At 34.6% G+C, this 22,281-nt stretch overlaps 4 protein-coding genes across 6 annotated transcripts; all 4 read right to left on the reverse strand.

The window, feature by feature from the left end:
* Nucleotides 1–11: 11 nt before the first annotated feature.
* LOC126675336 (autophagy-related protein 18a-like) lies at nucleotides 12–2,258 on the reverse strand. Its single transcript, XM_050369965.2, has 4 exons — nucleotides 1,355–2,258; nucleotides 594–789; nucleotides 301–427; nucleotides 12–204 (listed from the first exon to the last, which is right to left on the reverse strand). Exons 1-4 carry the CDS (start codon nucleotides 2,051–2,053, stop codon nucleotides 105–107), a joined length of 1,122 nt encoding a protein of 373 aa, XP_050225922.1. The 5' UTR covers nucleotides 2,054–2,258; the 3' UTR covers nucleotides 12–104.
* A 1,574-nt stretch (nucleotides 2,259–3,832) lies between these two features.
* On the reverse strand, nucleotides 3,833–5,013 carry LOC126674894 (protein SRC2-like). The gene has a single exon (XM_050369427.2). It carries the CDS (start codon nucleotides 4,864–4,866, stop codon nucleotides 3,952–3,954), a length of 915 nt encoding a protein of 304 aa, XP_050225384.1. The 5' UTR covers nucleotides 4,867–5,013; the 3' UTR covers nucleotides 3,833–3,951.
* A 1,594-nt stretch (nucleotides 5,014–6,607) lies between these two features.
* Nucleotides 6,608–11,715, reverse strand: LOC126671919 (PWWP domain-containing protein 1-like). 3 transcript variants are annotated; one of them, XM_050365745.1, is made up of 3 exons: nucleotides 11,502–11,715; nucleotides 10,315–11,403; nucleotides 6,608–9,364 (listed from the first exon to the last, which is right to left on the reverse strand). In XM_050365745.1, exons 2-3 carry the CDS (start codon nucleotides 11,327–11,329, stop codon nucleotides 7,029–7,031), a joined length of 3,351 nt encoding a protein of 1,116 aa, XP_050221702.1. In that variant the 5' UTR covers nucleotides 11,330–11,403; nucleotides 11,502–11,715; the 3' UTR covers nucleotides 6,608–7,028. The 3 variants fall into 3 exon arrangements, with proteins under 3 accessions (XP_050221702.1, XP_050221701.1, XP_050221700.1); XM_050365744.1 differs by having other exon boundaries at nucleotides 10,315–11,408; XM_050365743.1 differs by having other exon boundaries at nucleotides 10,315–11,715.
* Nucleotides 11,716–13,384: 1,669 nt separating this feature from the next.
* Nucleotides 13,385–21,096, reverse strand: LOC126673632 (acyl-CoA-binding domain-containing protein 4). The gene is made up of 18 exons (XM_050367848.2): nucleotides 20,735–21,096; nucleotides 19,805–19,875; nucleotides 19,260–19,323; nucleotides 19,099–19,170; nucleotides 18,715–18,909; nucleotides 18,515–18,592; nucleotides 18,043–18,153; nucleotides 17,805–17,871; nucleotides 17,664–17,725; nucleotides 17,087–17,226; nucleotides 16,476–16,602; nucleotides 16,286–16,400; nucleotides 16,060–16,148; nucleotides 15,378–15,461; nucleotides 15,109–15,297; nucleotides 14,843–14,998; nucleotides 14,603–14,662; nucleotides 13,385–13,902 (listed from the first exon to the last, which is right to left on the reverse strand). Exons 1-18 carry the CDS (start codon nucleotides 20,894–20,896, stop codon nucleotides 13,717–13,719), a joined length of 2,028 nt encoding a protein of 675 aa, XP_050223805.1. The 5' UTR covers nucleotides 20,897–21,096; the 3' UTR covers nucleotides 13,385–13,716.
* Between the last annotated feature and the right edge of the window lie 1,185 nt (nucleotides 21,097–22,281).

Genomic DNA, 22,281 nt, shown 5'->3' on the forward strand with positions numbered 1-22,281 from the left:
CTAAAAGAATGTACAAAACTTTGTCTTAAAAATAAATGTACAAAAAATACACAATTTTAAGTGATGGCCATGAAAACTAGTAGAAAAAAAAAAACAGTTTCAAATCATGTTAACTTGTCTTTTTCAGCTGGATTCAGGATATTGACATTTTCAAGCAGAGTCATCGTTCCACCAGCTACCGGATCATATTCGCAACGATAGAAGCTGCAGAAAGCAATATGAGAAATGCATTAGAAGATTGAATTTAGAGTTAAATTAGGCAGTTATATAATACAGAATGTATATAATCTCTTTGATTACCTTCCATCCATACCAACGATTACAATTGTGTTCTTGCCGGGCCCAAACATAACGACATGTTTCACTCCTTTGGGCAACCGAAACTGAGCTACGGACCATTCTGAGCTGAAATACTTCGGCAGCACACCTAAACAAGAAATTCAGTTGTCGTGAGATAATAACTTAAAACATATGTAGCATCAAAACATAGGCACTCAAACGGAAGACGCCGGAAACAAAAAATAGCTGAATTTAAAATCATATAGACACTCAAACATAAATTAAAATCATATAGAACATAAAGATGAATTTACCTTTGAGAATAGAAAGAGATGATGATTTATTGGAAGGAGGAGCAACTTGTGATGAGTTATTATTTGCTAACAATGACGGATCAATCCTAAGACCAAACACATGGACCGTACCCTTGTCGCTTGATGCAGCTAACCACTGAGCATTTCGAGAAATTGCAAGACTATGTATTGATGCTCCGCTCGCTCCTCTCCTAACCTTCAAAATTTTCCGAACATCAGCAACATTCGATGGAATTTCAATTATATAATATCTATAAATTGAGCTTTTTAAAATATGTTTCACCATTTTTGTATTCCGTTTTTCAGTATCTATATCGGTGCTACATTGGTGATAGTAATTAACCACATAATTAAAAATAGTGTACTAGAAACTTGACTTTCCAATATTCGTGCTACATAGGTGATAGTAATTAACCGTATAATCAAAACTAGTGTTTTAAGGATTTGACTATTCATACGCTACAAAGGTGATAGTGGATATTTACATAATCGAGAGTGTTTTAAAATTTGTACTAGTAGCCGAAATGGTTCAACCGAAATCAGTTGAACTATTTGGATAAAAATAAAAACATTTATAATTTTATACAAATTTTAAAAACTAGATTTTTTATGGTTCAACAGATTTAATGGTTCTTCCGTTCAAATCGGTTGAGTCATATTTTCAAATTTTATGAGGAATTGAATTACGATCAAATAGGTTGAACCGGTCGGTCCAGTTTTTAAAAAAATGCACAAAACAACCCCAAAGTTTATGATAATACCTCTTGTAGCAATGACCCGTCGAGGGTATTAAAAACCCGAATCAAAGTACCCTTAGAACTCGCAGTAGCCAAAATTCTACCGTCAGGAGTCAAAGCCATAGACGCAATTTCTGAGTCATGACCCACTATCACTCGCTGACTATTTCTTGCCCCGAAATACTCAGCTCTGACCCGACCCTTCATTAAACCCAAACTAACCAGCACCAACGGCGCCCAATTACAAGAAATTTCGCACAGTCCGTGCGGATTCAAATCAGTTTCAATCTGCCGAATTCTTTTAAATTCCAAGCTCGATCGTAAATCCGTAATGGTATAAACGCAAACAGTTTGAAGACAAACGACGACGAGATAATCCCGTGAGCATTTGACGTTCTTGATTTGGGTCCGAGAGTGTATTTGGCCGATAAACCTTGGGTCGGGTAGAGAATTGTCCCAAATCATGACGTTATTCGGTGAATTAATGGCGTTAGGCCAGCCGCCGACTAAGCAAAATCGGCCTGTGTTGTGCATCGTGGATACTACTCCGACGCTGCCTTTTACGGCGTCGATTTCTTGGATGGATTTTAAGGGCTCGATTTGGAAGATGGAGAATCCGGAGTCGAGACCGGCGGTGAAGAGGTTGTTGTCATAGCTGAAGGACACGTGGTGGATTTTGGTTGCGTTTATTCGGGTCGAATCGGAGGAGGAGGTGGAGGTCATGGTGGTGGAGAGCGGAGGAATTAGAAGGTTTGGTTGTGAGGTTTATGGTGTGGGAGAAGAAGTGTTGGGTATTTATAGGTAATGGATTAAGGGAAAATCTACAGCTAAGCAATAATGAAGTGGTAATTAATTATTGGGTGGATGATTTTTTGATAAAGGAATTGTGGACTGATATGGACTCCTATTTCTTGTGATATTCAATTTCTAATTGGAACACAATAAAATTATGTTAGTTTTGATTGGATTGGGATTTGGGAGTTAATATTTAAGTTGAAATTGGATTATATGAGAATTTTAATTGATGAGAAAGACCAACATAGATTATGAGTTGTCAAGTAAAAGAATGTAAATAGTTATCAAAGTATATAGAATGAAGCATTTATAATTTTTAAATAGATTTATTTAGGTTTAAATGCATCAAAAATCACAAATTTTAGTGCGTTTTTAATATTTAATATAATCTTTTAATTTTAATATATTTAACATGAACTTTTTAATATTTTGCAAATAAGACCACATATGTCTTCCTTTAAAAAATAGTGTCATTTTACATTTAAAATGGTGCCGTTTTACATCCAAAACAGTGCCGATGTCCTTAATTGCAAAAAGTTCATGTACTTTTTTACCAAATTGAAAAATTGTGTTAAATACCAAAAACATGCGAAAGTTAGTGATTTTTGATGCATTTAAGCCATTTATTTATAACCATTTCAAAAGTTCTTGTATTTTATTATCGTTTTTAGTTTATCGTTAGTCCAGTTTTTTCCTTTATTTTATCCCTGCACTTTACTTTTTGTAATCTCTGTAGTTTATCATTATTTAGTCAATTTTTTTGAACAAATAGAAATTAGGAGGTGTTATGCATTTTCTATTAGTAACAGTTAACGAATTAGAACAAGCCACATAATTTTTTTTTCTTTCTATATTTTTTCGTCTTCCTTCTCCGTAGACATGACTTTTAGTATCTTAATTAAAGCATATATTTTAGTTTGTTTGCTGTGAACTAACAAGAATGTACAACATCTGGTGACTTTCGTCTATTCAAAATGATAAAAACATATGCTAAGTAAAAGAATACGTCTTGATGAATTATCTTTAAATTTTTTAATTTGAATTTGAAATTGTACAATTTATAATTGTTTCACTCGATCCAAATATAATTTATTGTGAAAGGGAATAAGAGATGAAATTGAAAATCTAAAAATTAAAGCTCATATTTGTTTTTATCAATTTCGAATGTAGGTTATTTTGTAATGAGAAGGAAACTTCACAAAATAACTTTACTTCCTCCAGCAAGTAGGGGTATAAACACTACTCATGAAGGGGTATAAACACTACGCATGAGTTATTCAATATCAACTAAAAAAATTTAAGTCAAGTTCAAGTTCGATCTCAAAATCTTGAGAGAATTTTATCCGCTGCACATGCCACTCGAGCTAAAATTTAATTACTTTTATTGTTTAGTGAATTGAGCCGAGCTCATGTGTGATTTGAGTTTAAACTTAAAAAGTTTAAACCATTCAAGTTCGAGTTTACATAAGCTAAGAGAAAACGAGCCTTATATTGACATATAACTAAGCGTATACGAGTTTTTTGAGCATATAACAAGAGATCGGTTCAACTCGTTTACACCCTAAGCAAGAGACCAACAAAGGATTTCAAATCTTCACAAGTATTATAGCAACTTCCACTCTTAATGGAATCGAAAAAACAAAGTTAAGAAGATGAGATATATATTCACATACACAATGCCAATCTTAAATTATAAAGACACAGAAATTTATTCTTTAAAATAACTCCAACCAAAATCATATACTTTGATCAACCATACAATTTCTGCATCTCATAGTTAGCTAATAAAATTAACATTAAAATCAAAATTAAAAACTAAAAAAAACTTAAAAATCAAATCCACCAGCATCATCAAAACCAGCATCATAAGCACTCATCTCACCCACATCCGAAATCATATCACCAACCAACAGCCCACCCAGCAACCCAGCTCCCAATCCCAACGCCATCTTCCCGCCGCCGCCCCTCTTCGGCTTCTGCGGCTGCTGCATCATCATCGGAGGCGGAGGATACCCACCATAACCACCTTGTTGCGGATACCCACCATAACCACCTTGCTGCGGATACCCATAACCAGGAGCAGGCGGGTACCCACCATATTGCGGTGGAGGCGGCGGATACCCACCTGGAGGCGGGTACGGATACGGAGCAGCATGTGCCTTACCCGCTTCCATATGAGGAGGCGGCGGAGGATACGCACCGGGAGGTGGGTAAGCTCCAGGAGGTGGATAACCAGAGCTACCACCAGCACCAGGATAACCCGCCGGCGCCGGATAAGCCATAACCGGCTCATGCGTTTTAGCCTTCGCCGGCGCTGGAGCTTCAAATTTCTCACCGAATTTGTAAGAAAAATTCAAAGTACCTTTGCTTTTGCCGCTCGGCGTTCTGACGGCATAACTGAGAGTCGAATCCCCATCTTTCCGATCTAATAACTCCTTGACCGGCACGTTAACTTCTCCGATCACTTTATCGCCGAAGCTCCGGTCAGAAATTATCTTGATCTCGATGATGAGGCGGTTATCTTGAGCGGCGGATTCCGGGACGGTGAATTTCAGGGTGTAATTCCATTTAGGGTTTGTTCCACAATCTTTATCAATTGGGGTTTTTTGTTTCTGATTTGAATTGTAATAATCTGAGCCTTTGATTGAAACTTCTGCATAAACATCCATTTTTGAAAACATATTCACATCTTTAATATCCTTCGCCGAGCTCAGCGTTAATTCCAATGGCCTGCACTCCATAATTTGAAAGAAAAAAAAAGTTCAAGGATTGAATTGAGTTTGATAGTAAAATTCAAGAACTGAATTGGGTTTTGATCAAAGTGAGAGAATTAGATGTGAATTTGGGGACGAAGGGGTTATATATAGGAGATGAGGAGGAAAGTGAAAAGAAGATTCGTTGGATTTGAACCGTTTAATAAGGAGAATATTATGGAGAGATGGACATAAATGACCTTACTTTTGATAAAATCTTTCAATTTAATCCAGCATTTAAAATTTATGATTCGATTTAATTATTAATAATAAGATTAGATTAAGGTATATTCTCCAATGGGTTGAGAGATAAATAGTCAAGAATTTATTATCAAAAACAAATTAGTCAAGAATTTAAAAGTAACAACAATCTTTTTAAAATACAAAAGGGGCAAAGTTGGTTGACAAATGATAAAGACAAAAATGGAGGGTGTAGATATGATTGAGAGAGTATCTTATCAAAATTGATATTTATCCTTTTTTTTAAATGAAAAATAAATGAATGCTATAATTAGTAAATAGAGAGTAAACGCGTATAGAGCGTGTATCTAGAACAATTCTGCACTTTACTTCGTCGCTATATTTCCTTTCCCTCGAAGCTTTCGAAATGGCATAATGGGTTGAGGAGGTTACGCACTGGATAATTAAGTGTGGGCTAGGCCTCATTTTAATATATGTCCAATTATATCTAAAGACCCCTGTATTTTACTACTCACTCCGTTCCAAAACAATAGTCTACTTTTCTCTTTTTTTTGTCCCAAATAGTTGTCCATATTATTTGTATTCACAAATTAGAGTGTGATTTTTCCATATTGCCCTTATTTAAAGATTATCATTTATTGTCCATTAGCCTAAAAAGTATATTAGTCATAACATTTAATAAAAGTATGGTAGAAAAAATAAAAATAAAATTACGAAAAGTTAGATCATTAATTGTGTTTATTAAACTGTGTGAAAAAAAGAAAATACACTATTGTTTTAGGACGGATGGAGTATTTTTTTTCCAGAAAATTTCCTCTTACTTGCTTAACTTTTGATTTTCATGCTTTTATTTATTTTCTTTCAGTTACGCTACTTACAAAATTATTCTCTTATAATCCCAATATAGGGCTTGAAAATTGAAATTAAAATAAATAGAAAGACTAGAGGAAAATAATTTTACGATAGAGATTTTATGAATAAAAATGATAAAGTACATGAAATAAAGTACATGGATTTTATAATGATTTTACCTCAATTAATCCCACAGTTTCTTATATAACTTGAGATATCATAATAGAATAATTATTTTAAACGTCAAATGTAAAATATTAACTTTTTTATAACATATATACAATCATTGAAGATTTTAACATGTTACACATTATCCTAATAATTGTTGTAAATATATCATGGCATAAAAAGAGAATAGAATAATCTTTCAACATAAGGACTAGCTTATACAATCAACTCATAGATTTATTACATAAATTTACAAGGCATAGAGAATATTTCCCCCATCCACAATTGAATACGTCCATTTAACTTCCACACACATTAAAAAATTTAATTTAAATTATACTATTCATGATAAATTTATAAAATAAATCATCCATTCACTACTTCAATGCATTTTGATATAGTAATTCAAAATGACTCGTAATTTTAAAATTATCAAAACCATAATCAATTTTTAAAAATAAAAACAAGTCTAAATTTAAAACACTCAAAATAAAAATCAACCAACAAATTGTGAAGAGAAAGAAGTAATGAGATTATCAAATTTTGAACACTAACAAGTTAAGACATAAAATGTATGAGCAAAGCTTGAAAGTATTATATAAACGCAAGAAACCAAACAAAGAAAATTGATGGCCCAATCCGTATGGGGTACATTTAGGAGGATGCACAACATAAGTTGGTGATGAATTTTTGATAGCTAACATCCCAATTAACAGCGCGTGACGCCCACCTCCATATTCCATACGCCACGTCATAATCTCCCAATTGCTTGCTCCCATGGCAAAATTTTATGCATCTCTCTTTATGTTCCAAAATCACAGCATATACTGAATCCCAAAAGCAATTGTGCAGATTTGGACATAAATTGGCCGGTTTTGTTTCAGACAGCAACTTCTTTAGTGTTAAGTAAAATTATGCCATTCATGTCATCAAAGAGGATGGTAAGGCGCGTAGCCCAAGAAGCCCGACACGGAGGCAACAACATCGTTGCACCTTGTCAAAAGGCTTAGCATCTGCTGTGAAATATCGATGCTCGCCGCACTAGGCGGCGGAGGAGCAACGGGTGGAGGAGGATGATTCAGATTGTGCATATTTCTGGGTGCTACTACTTCAGTATGATGCACATTATTAAGTGGGTGTTTTGCAAATTGAGGAGGAAGGGGTAAAATAGGTAATGAAGTTGTAGGAATAACCTTTTGAAACTTGTTACTATTTAAATCCATCGCAACAGAAGTAGGTGCACCACCACCTTCAGCATAACTAGCACTGTTGTTGAAGTTTCTACTACTACTTTCTTCCCCACCCAATAAGAATTTTACACGTGCTGCCCCTCTACCACCATTACCGCCACCAGTTGGTAACCCGGCCTCGTCGCCTGTCGGTTTCTTCAGGATTGACTTTAGCTGGAGATTTGTCTGCTGATTAGGCTGCTGTGCAAGTGGCGGTCTTTCAATTGCAAAGTCCTTCTGCCGTGAGACCTCCAGCGATGTCTCGTCTACCCGGCCACCCCTATCAGAATCTTGCAAGTCAGAAGCGGGACCTCCTACTTCCCGAAGACTGTATCTCACATGATCAACACCAAACAAGGCGTTATTACTAACAGCATATTTATAAGCTGCCTGTGCATCGAGCTTATACCGGAACACAACACGGCATGTTGATGTCTGCCAAAAGACACGGATAGCTGACTGATCAATTGAGCCGAACCGAGCAAACTTAGCCTTCAGGTTATTTGCAGACGGAAGAGATGTCTCTGGAGGAAACTTCATCACCAGCATAGTGGGTTGAACTGCTTTCGGTTGAGACTCCAATCTTCTGATAGAACCTGCTTTGACTGGTTTTTGTGGAGCCACTGGTTCTTTACCTTCCGTGGGACGAGTTTCCAGACTTTTCTGTCCTATCTTCTTTTCTGCAGCTAATGATTTCATCTGATTAATTTTTTTCACCCTCTTTGCTGCGATTTCTTCTTGCCGATCAGATGGCAAACGTTTACGTCCACTTTTAGTTGAATCATCAGAAACAGTAGGTTTTATAGGTTTTGAAGGTGGCAAATCTCTGATGTTCTCGCCAGCGGAAAGGTTTGAAACCCCAACAGAAGATGGAGATTTAGTAGCACGATCTTCCGTTGATTCAGTTTCAGGAGGTGGCGACGAAGACTCGCTGAAATGATAAACAGAAGCCCGGTATTGTAATAGGAAGTTCATTGTAGTTGAAGGACTGCTCCTTCCTGAACCATGAAAATGATCAACAGCGAGAGCATGCAAATCACTTAATATAAGCGGAAAATCAAACTCGAAATTCCCCACGCCGAACATTGGCAATGTTCCAGCATCACCGAATGAGGCATTACTGGCGGCAACATCTTTCTTCTGGTGAGCCCGGTGATCATCTTTTCCCATTACATTTTCCACCAAGGCCCCACCTGTTCCTTTGGCCAAACGCTTCTTTGGACGATCAGGACTTGCTTCCGAACTTGAATCTTTCTTCTTTTTCTTCTTTTTTGCTTTTATGCTGGAGCCCTCCGAGCCCGGATCCCCCAATGGCCGCTTCGGAGCCTTGGCCTTCTTCACTTTGACATCAGTACTAGAGCCAGTGGAATGCTTTGTATCAAGTGGTGAAAGATGTGAATTAAGATGAGTTTCCTGAGGTTTATCAAAACCACCATCTCCCTCTGCTCTTGGACAAAAGCTCTCACGTTGAAGAGAAACTTCATTAAATCTCGACATACTTGCACTTTCCTCGTATCTGACGTCAACCATGGCCTCACATTCTTGCTGAACAGAAGGTGATGAAACCCCCTTGAGAGAAATGTCTGTTTGACCTTTACTTGGTTCCAAAATTATATCTGGTACCAAGTTGTCCTTTGTTTCTTGCAGAGCACCCTTCTCCATATTATGAGCTGAATTTACATCTAAAGCTGTACCTTGATCCGAGATTAATGCTTTGGCAGCAAATTCTGGACTCTGTTCCCCAGCTTCATCACTGTTAGTCTTGGAGTGTTCATTGCTCGCTAGATTAGGTGGGGGCGCCCTTTTTTGCAAAACAAAGTCGCCGGTTACTACTGAAGAACCTTCCTCAGATGCTGCAGGGGCTGGGAAACTTGCTTGCGTTTGACCAATTTGGATGGTCCTTGAATCAACCGGTTCATCTCTTCGTTTGATGAGGTATCTATCTTTCTTTGACAGGTCCTTCACTTTCACTGCCTTTTTAGAGCTCTTTCCACCACCCAGAGCTTCTGCTATCACCAGTGGACCGCTCAAAGGAGCTGAAAAGAAAAAATTATGGTAAATAACATTTTAGCTATCTGATAGTCGTCATGCTTTATTAATTTAAATGGAACTGTTCTTTTTTTTTTTGCCAAAAGGAACATAAAAAAATCAATTGCTCAATTTTTGGAAATTTGATATATAATAAAAAAGTTAAGAGCTTTGCACGAAAATAAACAACATAAAACAGAACATCAGTCAAAAACATTAGGGAAGTTGGTGATTCTAAAATTCATGATCTTAAGCATAGTTTAAAAAAAAATTGATCTTAAGCATACTTGTAAGACAATTTAACTCAAAATATAAAGGTGCAAAGGAAATCTAGTAAAAAAAATAAAAATATGAAGAACTGGCAGTAAATCAATATCCTCATCATTAAACAAATGGCAAATGTCCTAAAATTGCACAGATGATGTGGTTCGAGACTTCAGCAAACAACCATAGCTTCCCCTCCTACATATAGCTATTCAAAATATACAGCTACAATTTGAAGATATCCATACATCAATCAATCCTAATTATTATCATTCATTACAGTTTTCAGAAATCTGAAATATGTTCTCAATACAATAGATCATCTTTAATTTTCTCTGCATCTCACATGGGGAAGATCTGTAAGAAATTTTTAATTCCTTTCTTTATATTCAATATCTTCTAAGAAGCATGTTGAGAAACATGAACATCCTATCCAGCACTAAAAATGCAAACAAGCTGTCATTAGGTAAGAAGAACAATGAAAAGGAACAGTCCTTGATTATCTGGAAACTGAATTAGGGAGTAAAATCCAGCTTGAGCTTAAGTAATATAATGAATAGAGCACATTTGCAACGCAACAATCACAACATGCTTGACACTTCAATAGAACACCCACAAGAAAGCACAATAAACATACTCATCATTAAGCATCAGAAAAATGGAATGACCAAGGATAAATGGACATAAACAATACCTCGGGTTGGAACTTTAACAGGAGGACTATGCACATTAGCTGGATCATTAGCAGACCGCTTGGAGGGTGCTCCAAATGCCTGTGCATAAGTCTCATCAAACTCCTCAAACACTGCCTTGCGAAAAGCAAAAACAGTTGCCTTATTCTTGGAAAAATCAATAGTTTTCATGTCACGCTCTATTGGCGCAGAGGCCAACTGCTTAATGAAAGAAAGTGTCTCGTACGGCTGAAAGCTTTGTTGAGCCTTCTTAATCTGATTTTCTGAATAAAATCCTCTTGCTTCATAATCTGGCACATCAACCTCAAAATACCCCTGCGCATCAGTTGGCCTAAAATTATACTTATTTCTACACCTACATGCCAAACCAAGTCCACACCTTCTACTGGCCTCGTCAACTGCCTCCTCAACTGCTTTAACAAAAGTCCTTGAAACTAGTTGCTGCGATTTTTCAGCAAAATGAGGATCAAACGGAACAAGCTCAGCGGGGTCAAACCACCCATAACTACTATCTCCAAAGAATGCAACTAAAACATAACCCTCCCTCCTAGTTCTCCGCACAGACGACGTTGCAAAAGCTTCATTAAAAATATGGCCAGGCCACCACGGGTGTGATTTCACTTTCCCCCACACCATATCACCGACTTCAAATCCATAACTCAACGCCCTAGACGTTCCCTCCGTTGCTTCATGCTTCTCATTAGCAACAAAATCATCGAACTCCGATAATAAACTATTATAAACTTCTCCCTTTGATTTCCCGCCCCTAGAATGCCTCATCTTAACATCATTTTTGGAATCATCAACTTCATCATTGTCATCGTCAAATCGATTATTTTTCGAATCAAACTGAACAAAGCTTAGCGGTGTTTTCTTCTCATTTTTCACTTCAAAAACCCTAGCTGATTCTTCCTCTTCATCTTCTTCTTCTTCCTCATTATCACTATCCATTACTTCAATGACATTTCTAGTAGATCCATTATTCCCTAAAACCCTAGAAATAGCTTCACTCTCCATGCCATCGCCTGAAACCCTAGGTTTAGTTTGATTCTCTTCTATTGTTTCGTCAGATTTTGCGTCTCTTAATTCACCTTCACTTTTAGAAATAGAGGTCATTTCAAAAACTATACAGCTAATTTGAAACCCTAGAATTTATATATCTATGTGATTTCAGAATAATTAAGCATACCTTTTCTTCATTTTTGCCGGTTTCGGAGTAGCGATTGAGTTATTCTATTTTCCGTTTGTTTCCTGAGAAACTGCCAGAAGATGGAAGAATATTTTTAGAGAGATAAAAGTGATTGGATGGAAAGAAAATTTGGAGAGTGATTTTTCTCGGAATCGAGATTAGTAACTAAAAAGAGTTGTACATTTCCTCATTTAAGGATTTATTTGATAATGCGACGGTGTAAATAAATGGATATACCACCTCCATTTATATACTGCCACGCTTTTTGAAAGATGAAACTATTTTTTCATTTCTTTTTGATAAATTATCATTTTTAGATATTTAATAAATTAAAAAAAGAGCAAATTACTTTGACTCTGAGGTATATCATAATTAACAGTTTGATAACTCTTATTTCAAAAGTCTATTAAATAGTCCTTCAGTTTCAATTTCGTTAACAATTAGACCCCTCCGTTAATTTCGATATTTACTTTCAAACGATTTGGTACCCATCTTTATATTCGTGAACGGTTTGATCCCTCGCTTTTAATTTTACTAAACGATTTGGTACCTCACTTTTCAACAATTTGGTACCTCAGTTTTAGTTCCGTTAAACGATTTAGTCCCTCAAATTAACAGAAGGGTCTTTCAGTTAATTAACAGAATTAAAGCTGAAGGATCATTAAGTAGACTTTTGAAACAAGAGGTACCCAACTGTTAATTATAGTATATCTCAGGAACCTCAACATAATTTGCTCTAAAAAACAGAGTTTTGTGTTTAAGAAACGAATTATTTTTAGAGCAAATTACTTTAAGACCACTCACGTTTGTTATAATTCACAGTTCAATACCTTTTGTTTGAAAATCAAACAATTTGATACCTCAATTTTGATTTTTTAAACTATAAAGCCATTTGTTCCGTTAATAATTTGATATTTACTTTCAAACGATTTGGTACCTCGGTTTCAATTATGAAAAAAAATTTGGTACCTCACATTTAATTATTTTAACGATTTGATACCTCATGTTCAAACGTTTTGCAAACGATTTGGTACCTCACGTTTCATTATGTTAACGATTTGGTACCTATATTTAACAGAAGGGCCATATAGTTTACAAAATCAAAACTGAGGTACCAAATCGTTTGATTTCAAACAAGGGATACCAAACTGTGAATTATGACAAACAAGGGGAGAAATTCTTATGTAGACTCGGTCTACCACGTCATCCGTAGACTAACCTATCACATTATGACATGTCATTAAAATGATGGCAATCTTGTAAATTCGTTTTTTACTTATTTACACCTTTGAATAGTAATATTACAAGATTGCCATCATTTTAATGGCGTGTAATAATGTGATAGGTTTGGCAAATAAGGAGTACCAAACTGTGAATTATGACAAATAAGGAGTACCAAACTGTGAATTATGACTAAACTTGAGAGTATTTCTATCACTTATATCACAATTTAATATTATTATTTTTAATTATCTGGAAAATATAATTTTTAACAATCGTGGAATGATTTTTATAAAATTCTGTTTAGTATACATGCCATTGAGTTATAGTTTATTGGTTTTATGTTTTATTTCAGTAGCCTAAAAATTGTAGTATTAAATATTATTTAGATAACATGTATCTAAACTAAAATTACATATAGAATGAAACAATCATGATTGCATGCAAATTAAGCACATCTCTACAATAATAGAAAACTTCATCAATCATATCATATTTGTTAAGAGATATTTTTTTTCATGAACTGATTTATTATAGGTCAGTTTTATCTGACTGAATAAATTTTCTGTGAAATAAATTTATAAAAAAAACAATTTAAATAAAAAAAATGTAATATATATGTAATAGCCAAAATGACAGTAAAAAAAGCTGTCAACACAATATTTATACTCCCACAACACATTAAATGTCAAGAAATCAAATTACATCATTTATAATACATGATTGGCAAATAACCAAATACCTATACTTCATTGAAATTCTATCCACTTCAATTACAAATTTTGTAAAAATTCTGCCAATATTTTAACTTAAAACTACAGTGTCTATATCTATATTCCTGCAAAAAAACCAAGGTATTCATTCTGCTGAACAAAAACATGATATCTTTATTCCCATCACAGAAAGAACTGCACTAAGAGAAAAATGTTTGATATAAAAAATTGATCAAGAAGAACCAATCTAATTATAATTTCAAAAAATATTGCAACAAAATTTAGGCTTCGTCCTCTTTTTGGCCCGGAGTTCCGGCGAGCCAACCCCACACCCCAGCAGAGCCCTGCTTTTGTTTTGCATTTAAGGCAGCTTGTTCCGAAGCAGCCTTTTGTCGCTGTAACAGTTCGAGTTCTTTTTGTAATGCCTCCATTGTCTGCAGCTTTTGTCTTAATTCTGCCACATCAACCTGTAGGGTTCAAAGATAAGGATAAATTACTTTGTAGAGATTCCCCTTTTCTAAACATGCATCAGTAAATGGAGTTTTTTTTGTTCGGAGGATCTAATTTTAAACAATTCTCATGTGGAATTGTAATATACTTGAGAAGTCAGGTCACCCGAGGTAGAAGGTGGGGGTGTGCAATTAGTTTGAATAACAAACGGAACAGCATTTTTTAAAAATGTCAAATATTTCAAACTGAACTGGTTCAGTTCATTTTTCCGATTCAGTTTGCACCAAAAATGAACTGAAAATATTTTACTCTCAAAACCGAATCAAACAAAGTTCACCGGTTTTATTATTCGATTTGGTTCAGTTTTTAAGCACCCGTTAAATCTAGAGGCTCGCAGGTAGCAAAGGACAGTCAAGCTTATCCAAGTTCACTTTTCTTATGACAACTAAAGGCCTTTTATTTGTTATCGATCACACAATAATTTTGGTGTATTGTACTTTTTCTGCTTCTAATTCTTTCTTTTGTTACTGAAGCATAATTTATAGATGTCCTTAGCAAACACTGAGGATTTCGTAACATAACTAGATATACAGATAACTCTTTATGAAAGTGCTGAACTTAGTCAAACTAAATATTTAATGTTGCAAGCGGTATAACTGTCGGCAATCAAAATGAAGGACGGAAAGAGAATGTACATATAAAATTGCAAAGAATTACCTCTAATTTAAAACATCTAGACTGCTCAGCAGCAAGCTGACCACGCACAGACTGGAGCTCCTAAAATGCCATGAAAAATATTAAATTTATTAAAAAAAATAGAATCTAAGCATTTGGTTTAAAAAGAGAACCATTTTGCATCAATATGCATATTAGTTATAATTAGTAAAAATTGAAAAGCAGATGATACTGATACAAATTATAAAGGGGTTCAAGAATATAAACATGTACAAAATTCACCTTATAAAGGTCAGTATTACGACTATAAGCTTCAGCCGATTCCTGCTTCAATTGTGCAGTTTGAAATTTCTCCTTGTTAAGTGATGACTCCAATTCTTCTTTTTCTGCTTTCAAAGTTGCTAAAAGATGTTCACTGGATACTTCACCTTTCAATTTCTGAATGAAACTCGAACATTAAGTAAAGAGGTATAAATAATTAGACAATAAGAAAGCACAAAACTCTATACTTGCAGTCGGAAAATGACAGTTTCTGCAGTTTGCCATACCGTGGGCTCTGGATCAACATTATCCATAACAATTTCCCTTATTTTGCCTTCTTGGCCCACTTCAAACTCCGACTCCAAATCTCTGGTGCCATTTGTGGCATTATGCACAGCTGAAACACTATCAGGCAGTGGAGACTCCATAATTTTTCCTTGCAAGGTAGACTTGTGGCTTGGTTTAAGAACATTGACCTATCAGTAAACAGCAAAATCATAAAAGGGAAATGTAAAAGGAAAGAGGTAGACAAAAAGAAGCTAAAGTCACATCTAACATCGTTGCTGTAACGCCCATTGTATCCCCCAAATGAAACAAGAATATCTTCACCGTTATGGGAGCTTACTACCAAACTCAAACCCTGCAATATAAGACAGTCAGATTAGTTTCCCCACTGCACCTCCTTACAATTTAATACGTAGAAAGGTTAGCTAGTATTAATCCACCCATTACACACCCTAATCCCATACGCCTCCCAAAAGATTATAAAAAACAACAAATTTCTCATCGAACAAGTGTCCGTAGATTAAAAAAGACTCAGATGGCATATCGCATTAGGTAATAGGTAGTAACAATGACAAAGTAACTGTGGGCTAGCTGTAAACTTAGTATCAGTGTATCACCATATGCAAACTATTGAGTGAAGCAGTAAATATAAAATGCATTTAGATTATATTCCTTTCCAGATACCTAAATCAAAATTGTATTATTTCCTTATATACTTGACCCAAATACGTATTAATTGACAATAACTATTGATTGGATAGCTAAGAATTTATATAGACATGTATTGAAGCTCTATTCAGATTCAATATCCTACACAGAAAAACTAAATTTTCACAGTGCAATACGAAACTCAAGTATCCATGCAGACTTTTGTAATACAATAATTTACATTGCAACGCACATTTCAAGTATTACTGCATACAGCTTGAAGACTAAACATTCTCACAAAATACCTCGCTGGCAAGAGGAATACGTCCTTCAACAGAAGTAACAACAGACCAAACAAGTGTAGACATGTTGAGAACAATAGTTTCAGACACCCCTGTATAAAGTTAACAAATAAATGTTTAACTGTAAAATTTGTCAGGAAGATATTTTTAAGTTTTCTTCTTTCCTTAGGAATATTTGCATCAATCATAAACATTTTATACTGAAGTACATTAGCTGCAAAGTTCATACCACTCTTGTTGTCACCACCGCCAACTATAAACCAATTCTCCCCAACTGTCACACCTGCATGCCCAGCCCGTGGACTTGGTATTTCCCCCTGTTGAGTGGGTCTTGTCCATTCCATCTAGAATTCATTGCAAGACTATTAATAATAATCCAAATGTACAAGAGAAAAATTCGTGAAGATAATTTAACTTACAGCTTGCAAATCAAGCACGTGCAGATCATTGAAACAAGTAGCATGTGAACCGCCGCCGAAAATAAGAAGGTAGCGTTCTGCATGAACTGCAGCAGCGTGATCCGACCTTGGAGAAGGAGGGACACCACTACAAAGTGATAAAGATAAGTTAATCAACAAAGTTTCTGTCATTAAAGATAAAACAAACCACTTTGTTTCAGGGTAAAACCAAATTGAATAAATTTTTTGAATCGGGTTTACATTTGACACGTGAAACATGATGCAGAACCATAATAAAAACATATTTAAATCAATATTGAGTTAAAACAAATTCAAATCCTACTCATGCCCTAAACAGGTAAAAAAATCACCATTGCAGCAAAATTAAAAGGTATTACACAACCACCACTCAGCATAAGAATTCAAAGATCTCAAACCATCAGATAGTTGATAATTTCTCAAGCTCTAAAACTCCATAAATATTGCTAGAGCACTCATCATGATACTAATCAATTGTCCATTGCAGAACCTTCATATAGTAGTCCTCATCCATGACAAAAAAATAGCACTATAATATAAAAAGACTAAACAAAAGAAGCTAGCATCTCATCAGATTGCCAAATTCATCTTACATAGCATCAATTTCATCCCAGGTCATCGTTTCTAGGTCAAGAATATGTAAATCATTCAAGAGAGATCTTTTTGCGTCTTGTCCACCAAAAATCACCAAGCTCGTCCCAACTAGTGTAACAGATTGACCACCTCGTGAGACCTGCAATGCAATAAACAATGTTTTTATAAATGTCAGATAATTTTTTATCCCAAGCTCAATCACTTCCAGATTATTAAACCATTTTGCCTCCAAAGAGCATTAAAAATTTAAAGTACCAAAAACTAATTTCCACATTCCTTAGTTACATGAATCTCAAAACCAAGAGAATCCCCTCCAGACTCCAAAACTGAATAATAGAGAGGGTACAAATGTTCAGTTCCTTGACTTTTAGTTTCTAGAGAATATCTTAGTTAATACATTACAGTCAAACAAAAGATTGACTAATAGAAAGGAAAGATGTTTAAGTTAATTTCATCCAATGTGGTTTACAAGATGTATCAGTTGATCCATTCGGCTAAAATATTCACTACATGAAGAAAAATGTGGCAGTAAATTTTGTCCAATGTGGTTCACAATAAGAAGTATCAGTTACATACCGGTGCTTTCCCATATGTCTTTAAGGTTGACCATGTACAACTTTGTGGATCAAATACCTTCACTGTCATGGAAAGTCAATAAATGGTTAAGGTTAGTGTTTGTGAATCACAGTATAGTACAGCAATCATACTTCAGCATACCCTGCATAGTTTCTGATGGATCCTTCGTATGTCCAGCAATTGATAAAAGCTTATTTTCCCAGGGTATCTACAAAATCATGCAAACCATATTATCATGTTACATAAATGGATTAAAATTTCCAATATCAGGGACACTTATCAGTTGTCACCAGGTAAAATATCTTGTCAAATCCACAAAAAATGTGTCAGGAAATTTTGTACTTTCATATTACACAAAGAAAATAAGTCACATACTAACCAAAGAATGACCAGCACAAGAAGTTACGACAGCTGGAGATTTTGATTCATTTAAATCAGCTCCAAACTTAGCATCAACCTTTGACCAACTCCAACTTCTCAAATCCAGCACCTGCATAGTGCTCCAATCAAAATTTGGATAAATTCCTTACTGTTAATACATGAGAAACAAAGACTTTTACACTTTTGAAAATTTGAACAGCAAGAACTAAGTCGGCAAATTAAAAGAAAGAGCATGTAAAATAAGTGTGCAAAACGAGCTTGCAAGAAAGAAGCATAGAATGTGCTAATTTGAATGTTCCCGCATCAGTTCAAAATACAAAATGCATTTCAAAAGCAGGCAAATAGTCATTCCATGTGAATCCCACATGTTATGTTAGTAGTTGATACCTAATTGCATAAACAATAGCACTCTGGTAATCCAGTCTATGACACATCCTGCGAACATACATAAGTAAAGATAAATTTCTTACATGCAGATCATTAAGGTAACGGCCGTTGTGGTTTCCCCCATATACATACATCTTATGTTGAATAACTGTTGCTCCATGCTGGCAAATTTGAACGAGGTTAGGAGAAAAAAGTTGGAAAAAATGAAAATAACAAGAAACAGAACATGACAAGAGCATTTCATAATTAAAAAAGAAAAAGAATATTCACAAACATGCAATACCTCATAGCGGGCTTTTGGGCGTTGGCCAGATATTGGAGGGGCGATCCATTGATCATAGACAGCAATAGAACCAAGGCCTTCTGAAACAACATCTTTATCCTGGGTCTCTATGACACTTCCTTTCTCACTGGATACTGTCTTTGTCTCTGGATATGAGTTCCCATTCTCGATGACAGATTCAACTTTGGGATTATGCTATGGAACGCGAAATTTGAAAACATTGATGAAATTAGCTATTGGGGTTCTTAACATATTATCTCAGATATATAAACATATCAATTTGATTATTTTTTATAAGCTAAAAATAAACACAGGTCAAAAAGGTGAAAAAGTTAAAATTATGTTTTACCAATTCAATGAAAAAAAATTCCGATGTAAACTTACATTCATTTGCGCCTCTACAACAGACTCAGGAACAGAGTTAGATGCTCTAGAATACCAACCAGGATCTTCTTCCTACACAATAGTTAAGAATATAAGTACAATTATACTTCATTCCAATCAAGTCACAGAAATGTGAACCTGAAAATTCCATTGTCAAAGACCTCTAATATCTTCACAAAGAGACGCATTGCTTCTGTGGAAGCCATGTTGCCCAGCCCTTGCCAGCTGCAAACACAATTACTTTCAAACAACTCTCAACAGTGTAGACAAAGTTTTTATATTTCTTTCTTTAAAAAGTAAATAGAGACGCAAACACAATGCATACCAGAGCATACTACTTAAAGTTTTCTTCGACAATTTTTTTAAAGTTAGCCAATTAGCACATATCAATTTTTTAAAAAAAAACAAATTTACATTGTTACAAAAACTATTCCAGATCTCCATAATATTACCCAAACTTCTACCCGAAAATAGTATTTCTTTAAATTTTCCTTTTTTTAACAAATTATTTTATTCTAACAACTTAGTTTTCATTTTTCTCACATTATCTCCAAGTACAGTTGATAGTAATGTTCTATGCAAGTTACAAGTATCTCATAAATCATTGAATCAGATGCCGGTGACAATATGTATGCCGTTATGCGTGAAGTTGTAGTGAATGCATGAAGCCAAGAACCTTGAAATTAAAAATTATGAGCATACAAACCTCTTCCATTTGCTTAATTCTACAGCTTTCCAAGTACTGGGTTTTGGAGCATTACAAGGACCTATAGCAGCCTGCAATCACATATGTAAATTGTAACCAAAAAATTACTAATTACCTCTTTAACACATGCACAAAACAGGTCAAACAAACAGATACCAGAGAAAACAGACATTGCAACTGAAATTAAAATTAGGCTTAATTGCTTCAAAAATCACGAAGTGTATATTGCAATTTTAAAACAAACTTTGAATTTTGGCAATGTTGAACACCAACTTTCAAATTTTTGCAATTCAAAACATCGAGTAATTTTCCATCAAAAAGTGTTGGTGCGGACGCTGGAACAGTGTTTATTCTGGTGTCCACATCATCATTTTTATACGGAAAATTGTCCGGTGTTCTAAATTGCAAAAAATGACAGTTCATGTATTAAATTGCCAAAAGTGAAAGTGCAGGTTAAAACTGCAAAATACGTTAAACCTCATGTTTTTTAAAGCAATTAAGCCTTAAAATTATGCGCAATCTCTAATTAAAAAAATGGAAAACGACTTTTTTTTAGTATAAAAACCACATAACTAAACTGGATTAGCTTTATTCACATCAAGTTTAGTGCTCCACATCACAATTCAGCATTTTAGCTCATACAAAACTAGATCCACCAAAAAACTACACTTAACGGTTAACACATCCTAAACGAATCAGAATTATGATTAACTTGATACAATAAAACAGTGCAAACACTTCAATTATTACTACAGTCACAAATTCTTTACTAAACAACCAATAACATTCACCAATTTCACATCAAAAAAATCACAGCTCAATCAAATTAACAAAGCAACAAATTCAAAGCACAATAGCGCCATTGCGATCAACGCCTATAATAATTGGATCGGATGTAAAACAATAACATTGAAAATGAAACTTAAGTACCTGTTGATACAGAGCATAGAGGAGCAACGCAGTGTCGTTTTGGAACTTGGAAGAAACGGAAGTGTCAGTTGAATTAGGAGATCCGTCAAATCCAGCGTATGTAGCCGCGGCATAGAATCGCTCCGGGTACGCGAGGCCGGAACTTGCCCTCGCCATGGCCATTTTTCAGCTCTCTGTGAGTTTTTTTTGTTGTTGTTCAGATTTGATTTGAAGATGGTTAATTAATTATGCGTGTGTTTTAAGGTTCGAAATGAAAATAAAAATGTTGCTGTTTGGGATTTGATTTGTATTTTAATTAGCACGTTTGGTGGTTAATCTAGTTTGTATGTACGTATTTACTAATTATTTATTCATCATGGTGTAAATTGGTGATTAAATTGTTTGTTTTTGTGAAAAACGAGTGATCGGATCTTGGTTCGTGATTTTGGGTTGAATTTTTTTCTTTGGAAGTTTTGTTATCTCGCTAATTTGTATGTCGTTGTCGTTTCCGCGGCTGCTGTTGTTATGTGATGGACTTAATTTGCCTTCTCAATTTGTAAATACTGAACAATTAATAAGTAAATTAATTTTATGGGCATATATAAATTTGGTGATTATAGTCAATTTATACCATTTTGATAAATTAATTTATAAATTAAGATAGCAAATGGCTAAACTTGTGTTATTTAGATATAATCACTAAGTTTGTGACCGATTTGCTCACAATATTAATTTATATGTTTATTATATATTATTTATAAATTAAAAGAATAAATTGCTATATAAATCTTTTATGATACTGTTGTTTGAATGTTGCTATATACTTTGTTTGATTTGCAACAATAAAAATTTAAAAGTAGGGTTATTTTTATGTTCAGTCACGTTTTTTTATACCTTTTTCCAATTTAATCATATTTTTTAAAAAAATTATCATATAAAATTATCATTTTTTTTCAAATTTACCATTGTTTTAAAATTAGGAAATGTTTGGCTGACTAAGCGAACAGAAAGTGATGTGTCAAAACACGTCAAATTTTACATATAAACACGTATGTGATATATGAAAAATATTGCAAGGTCATAATAAAATTGAAAAGGAGTATAAAAATTATGATTTAATATATAATTAGCGCTAAAAATATTATACCGCCGCGTCACGCTGTGTTTGCCCAATCAATTTAAATAAGCATTTTAAATTTTAATTTAAAGTTAAAATACACTTTAATTACAATATCATAATAATAAATAAATTGTTGTTTATATTAAGATAGACTGAATTGACAATTATATAGATATCTATTTGATAGATGAATCATACTAAGTGATTTGATAACTTGCCATAAGCCGCACCATTACTATTAGGGTAGGGTTCGGCCTCCGAACCATATGTGGGCACTTGAGTCAGCCGCCGGCGCCCGACTGCGTCTTAACTCCTATCTAATTTTTGGACCGATCCCCCTTCAGAATATGGATTCTATATGAATCAATGGATTATAACAAGTCGTTACTACTAGCAATGACTTCTTTTCCAAAAAACAATAAGGTACGATTACATACTGGGAGCCCGA

Source organism: Mercurialis annua, linkage group LG3 (genome assembly GCF_937616625.2).
Source record: "Mercurialis annua linkage group LG3, ddMerAnnu1.2, whole genome shotgun sequence".
In the NCBI taxonomy this organism is placed as follows: domain Eukaryota; kingdom Viridiplantae; phylum Streptophyta; class Magnoliopsida; order Malpighiales; family Euphorbiaceae; genus Mercurialis; species Mercurialis annua.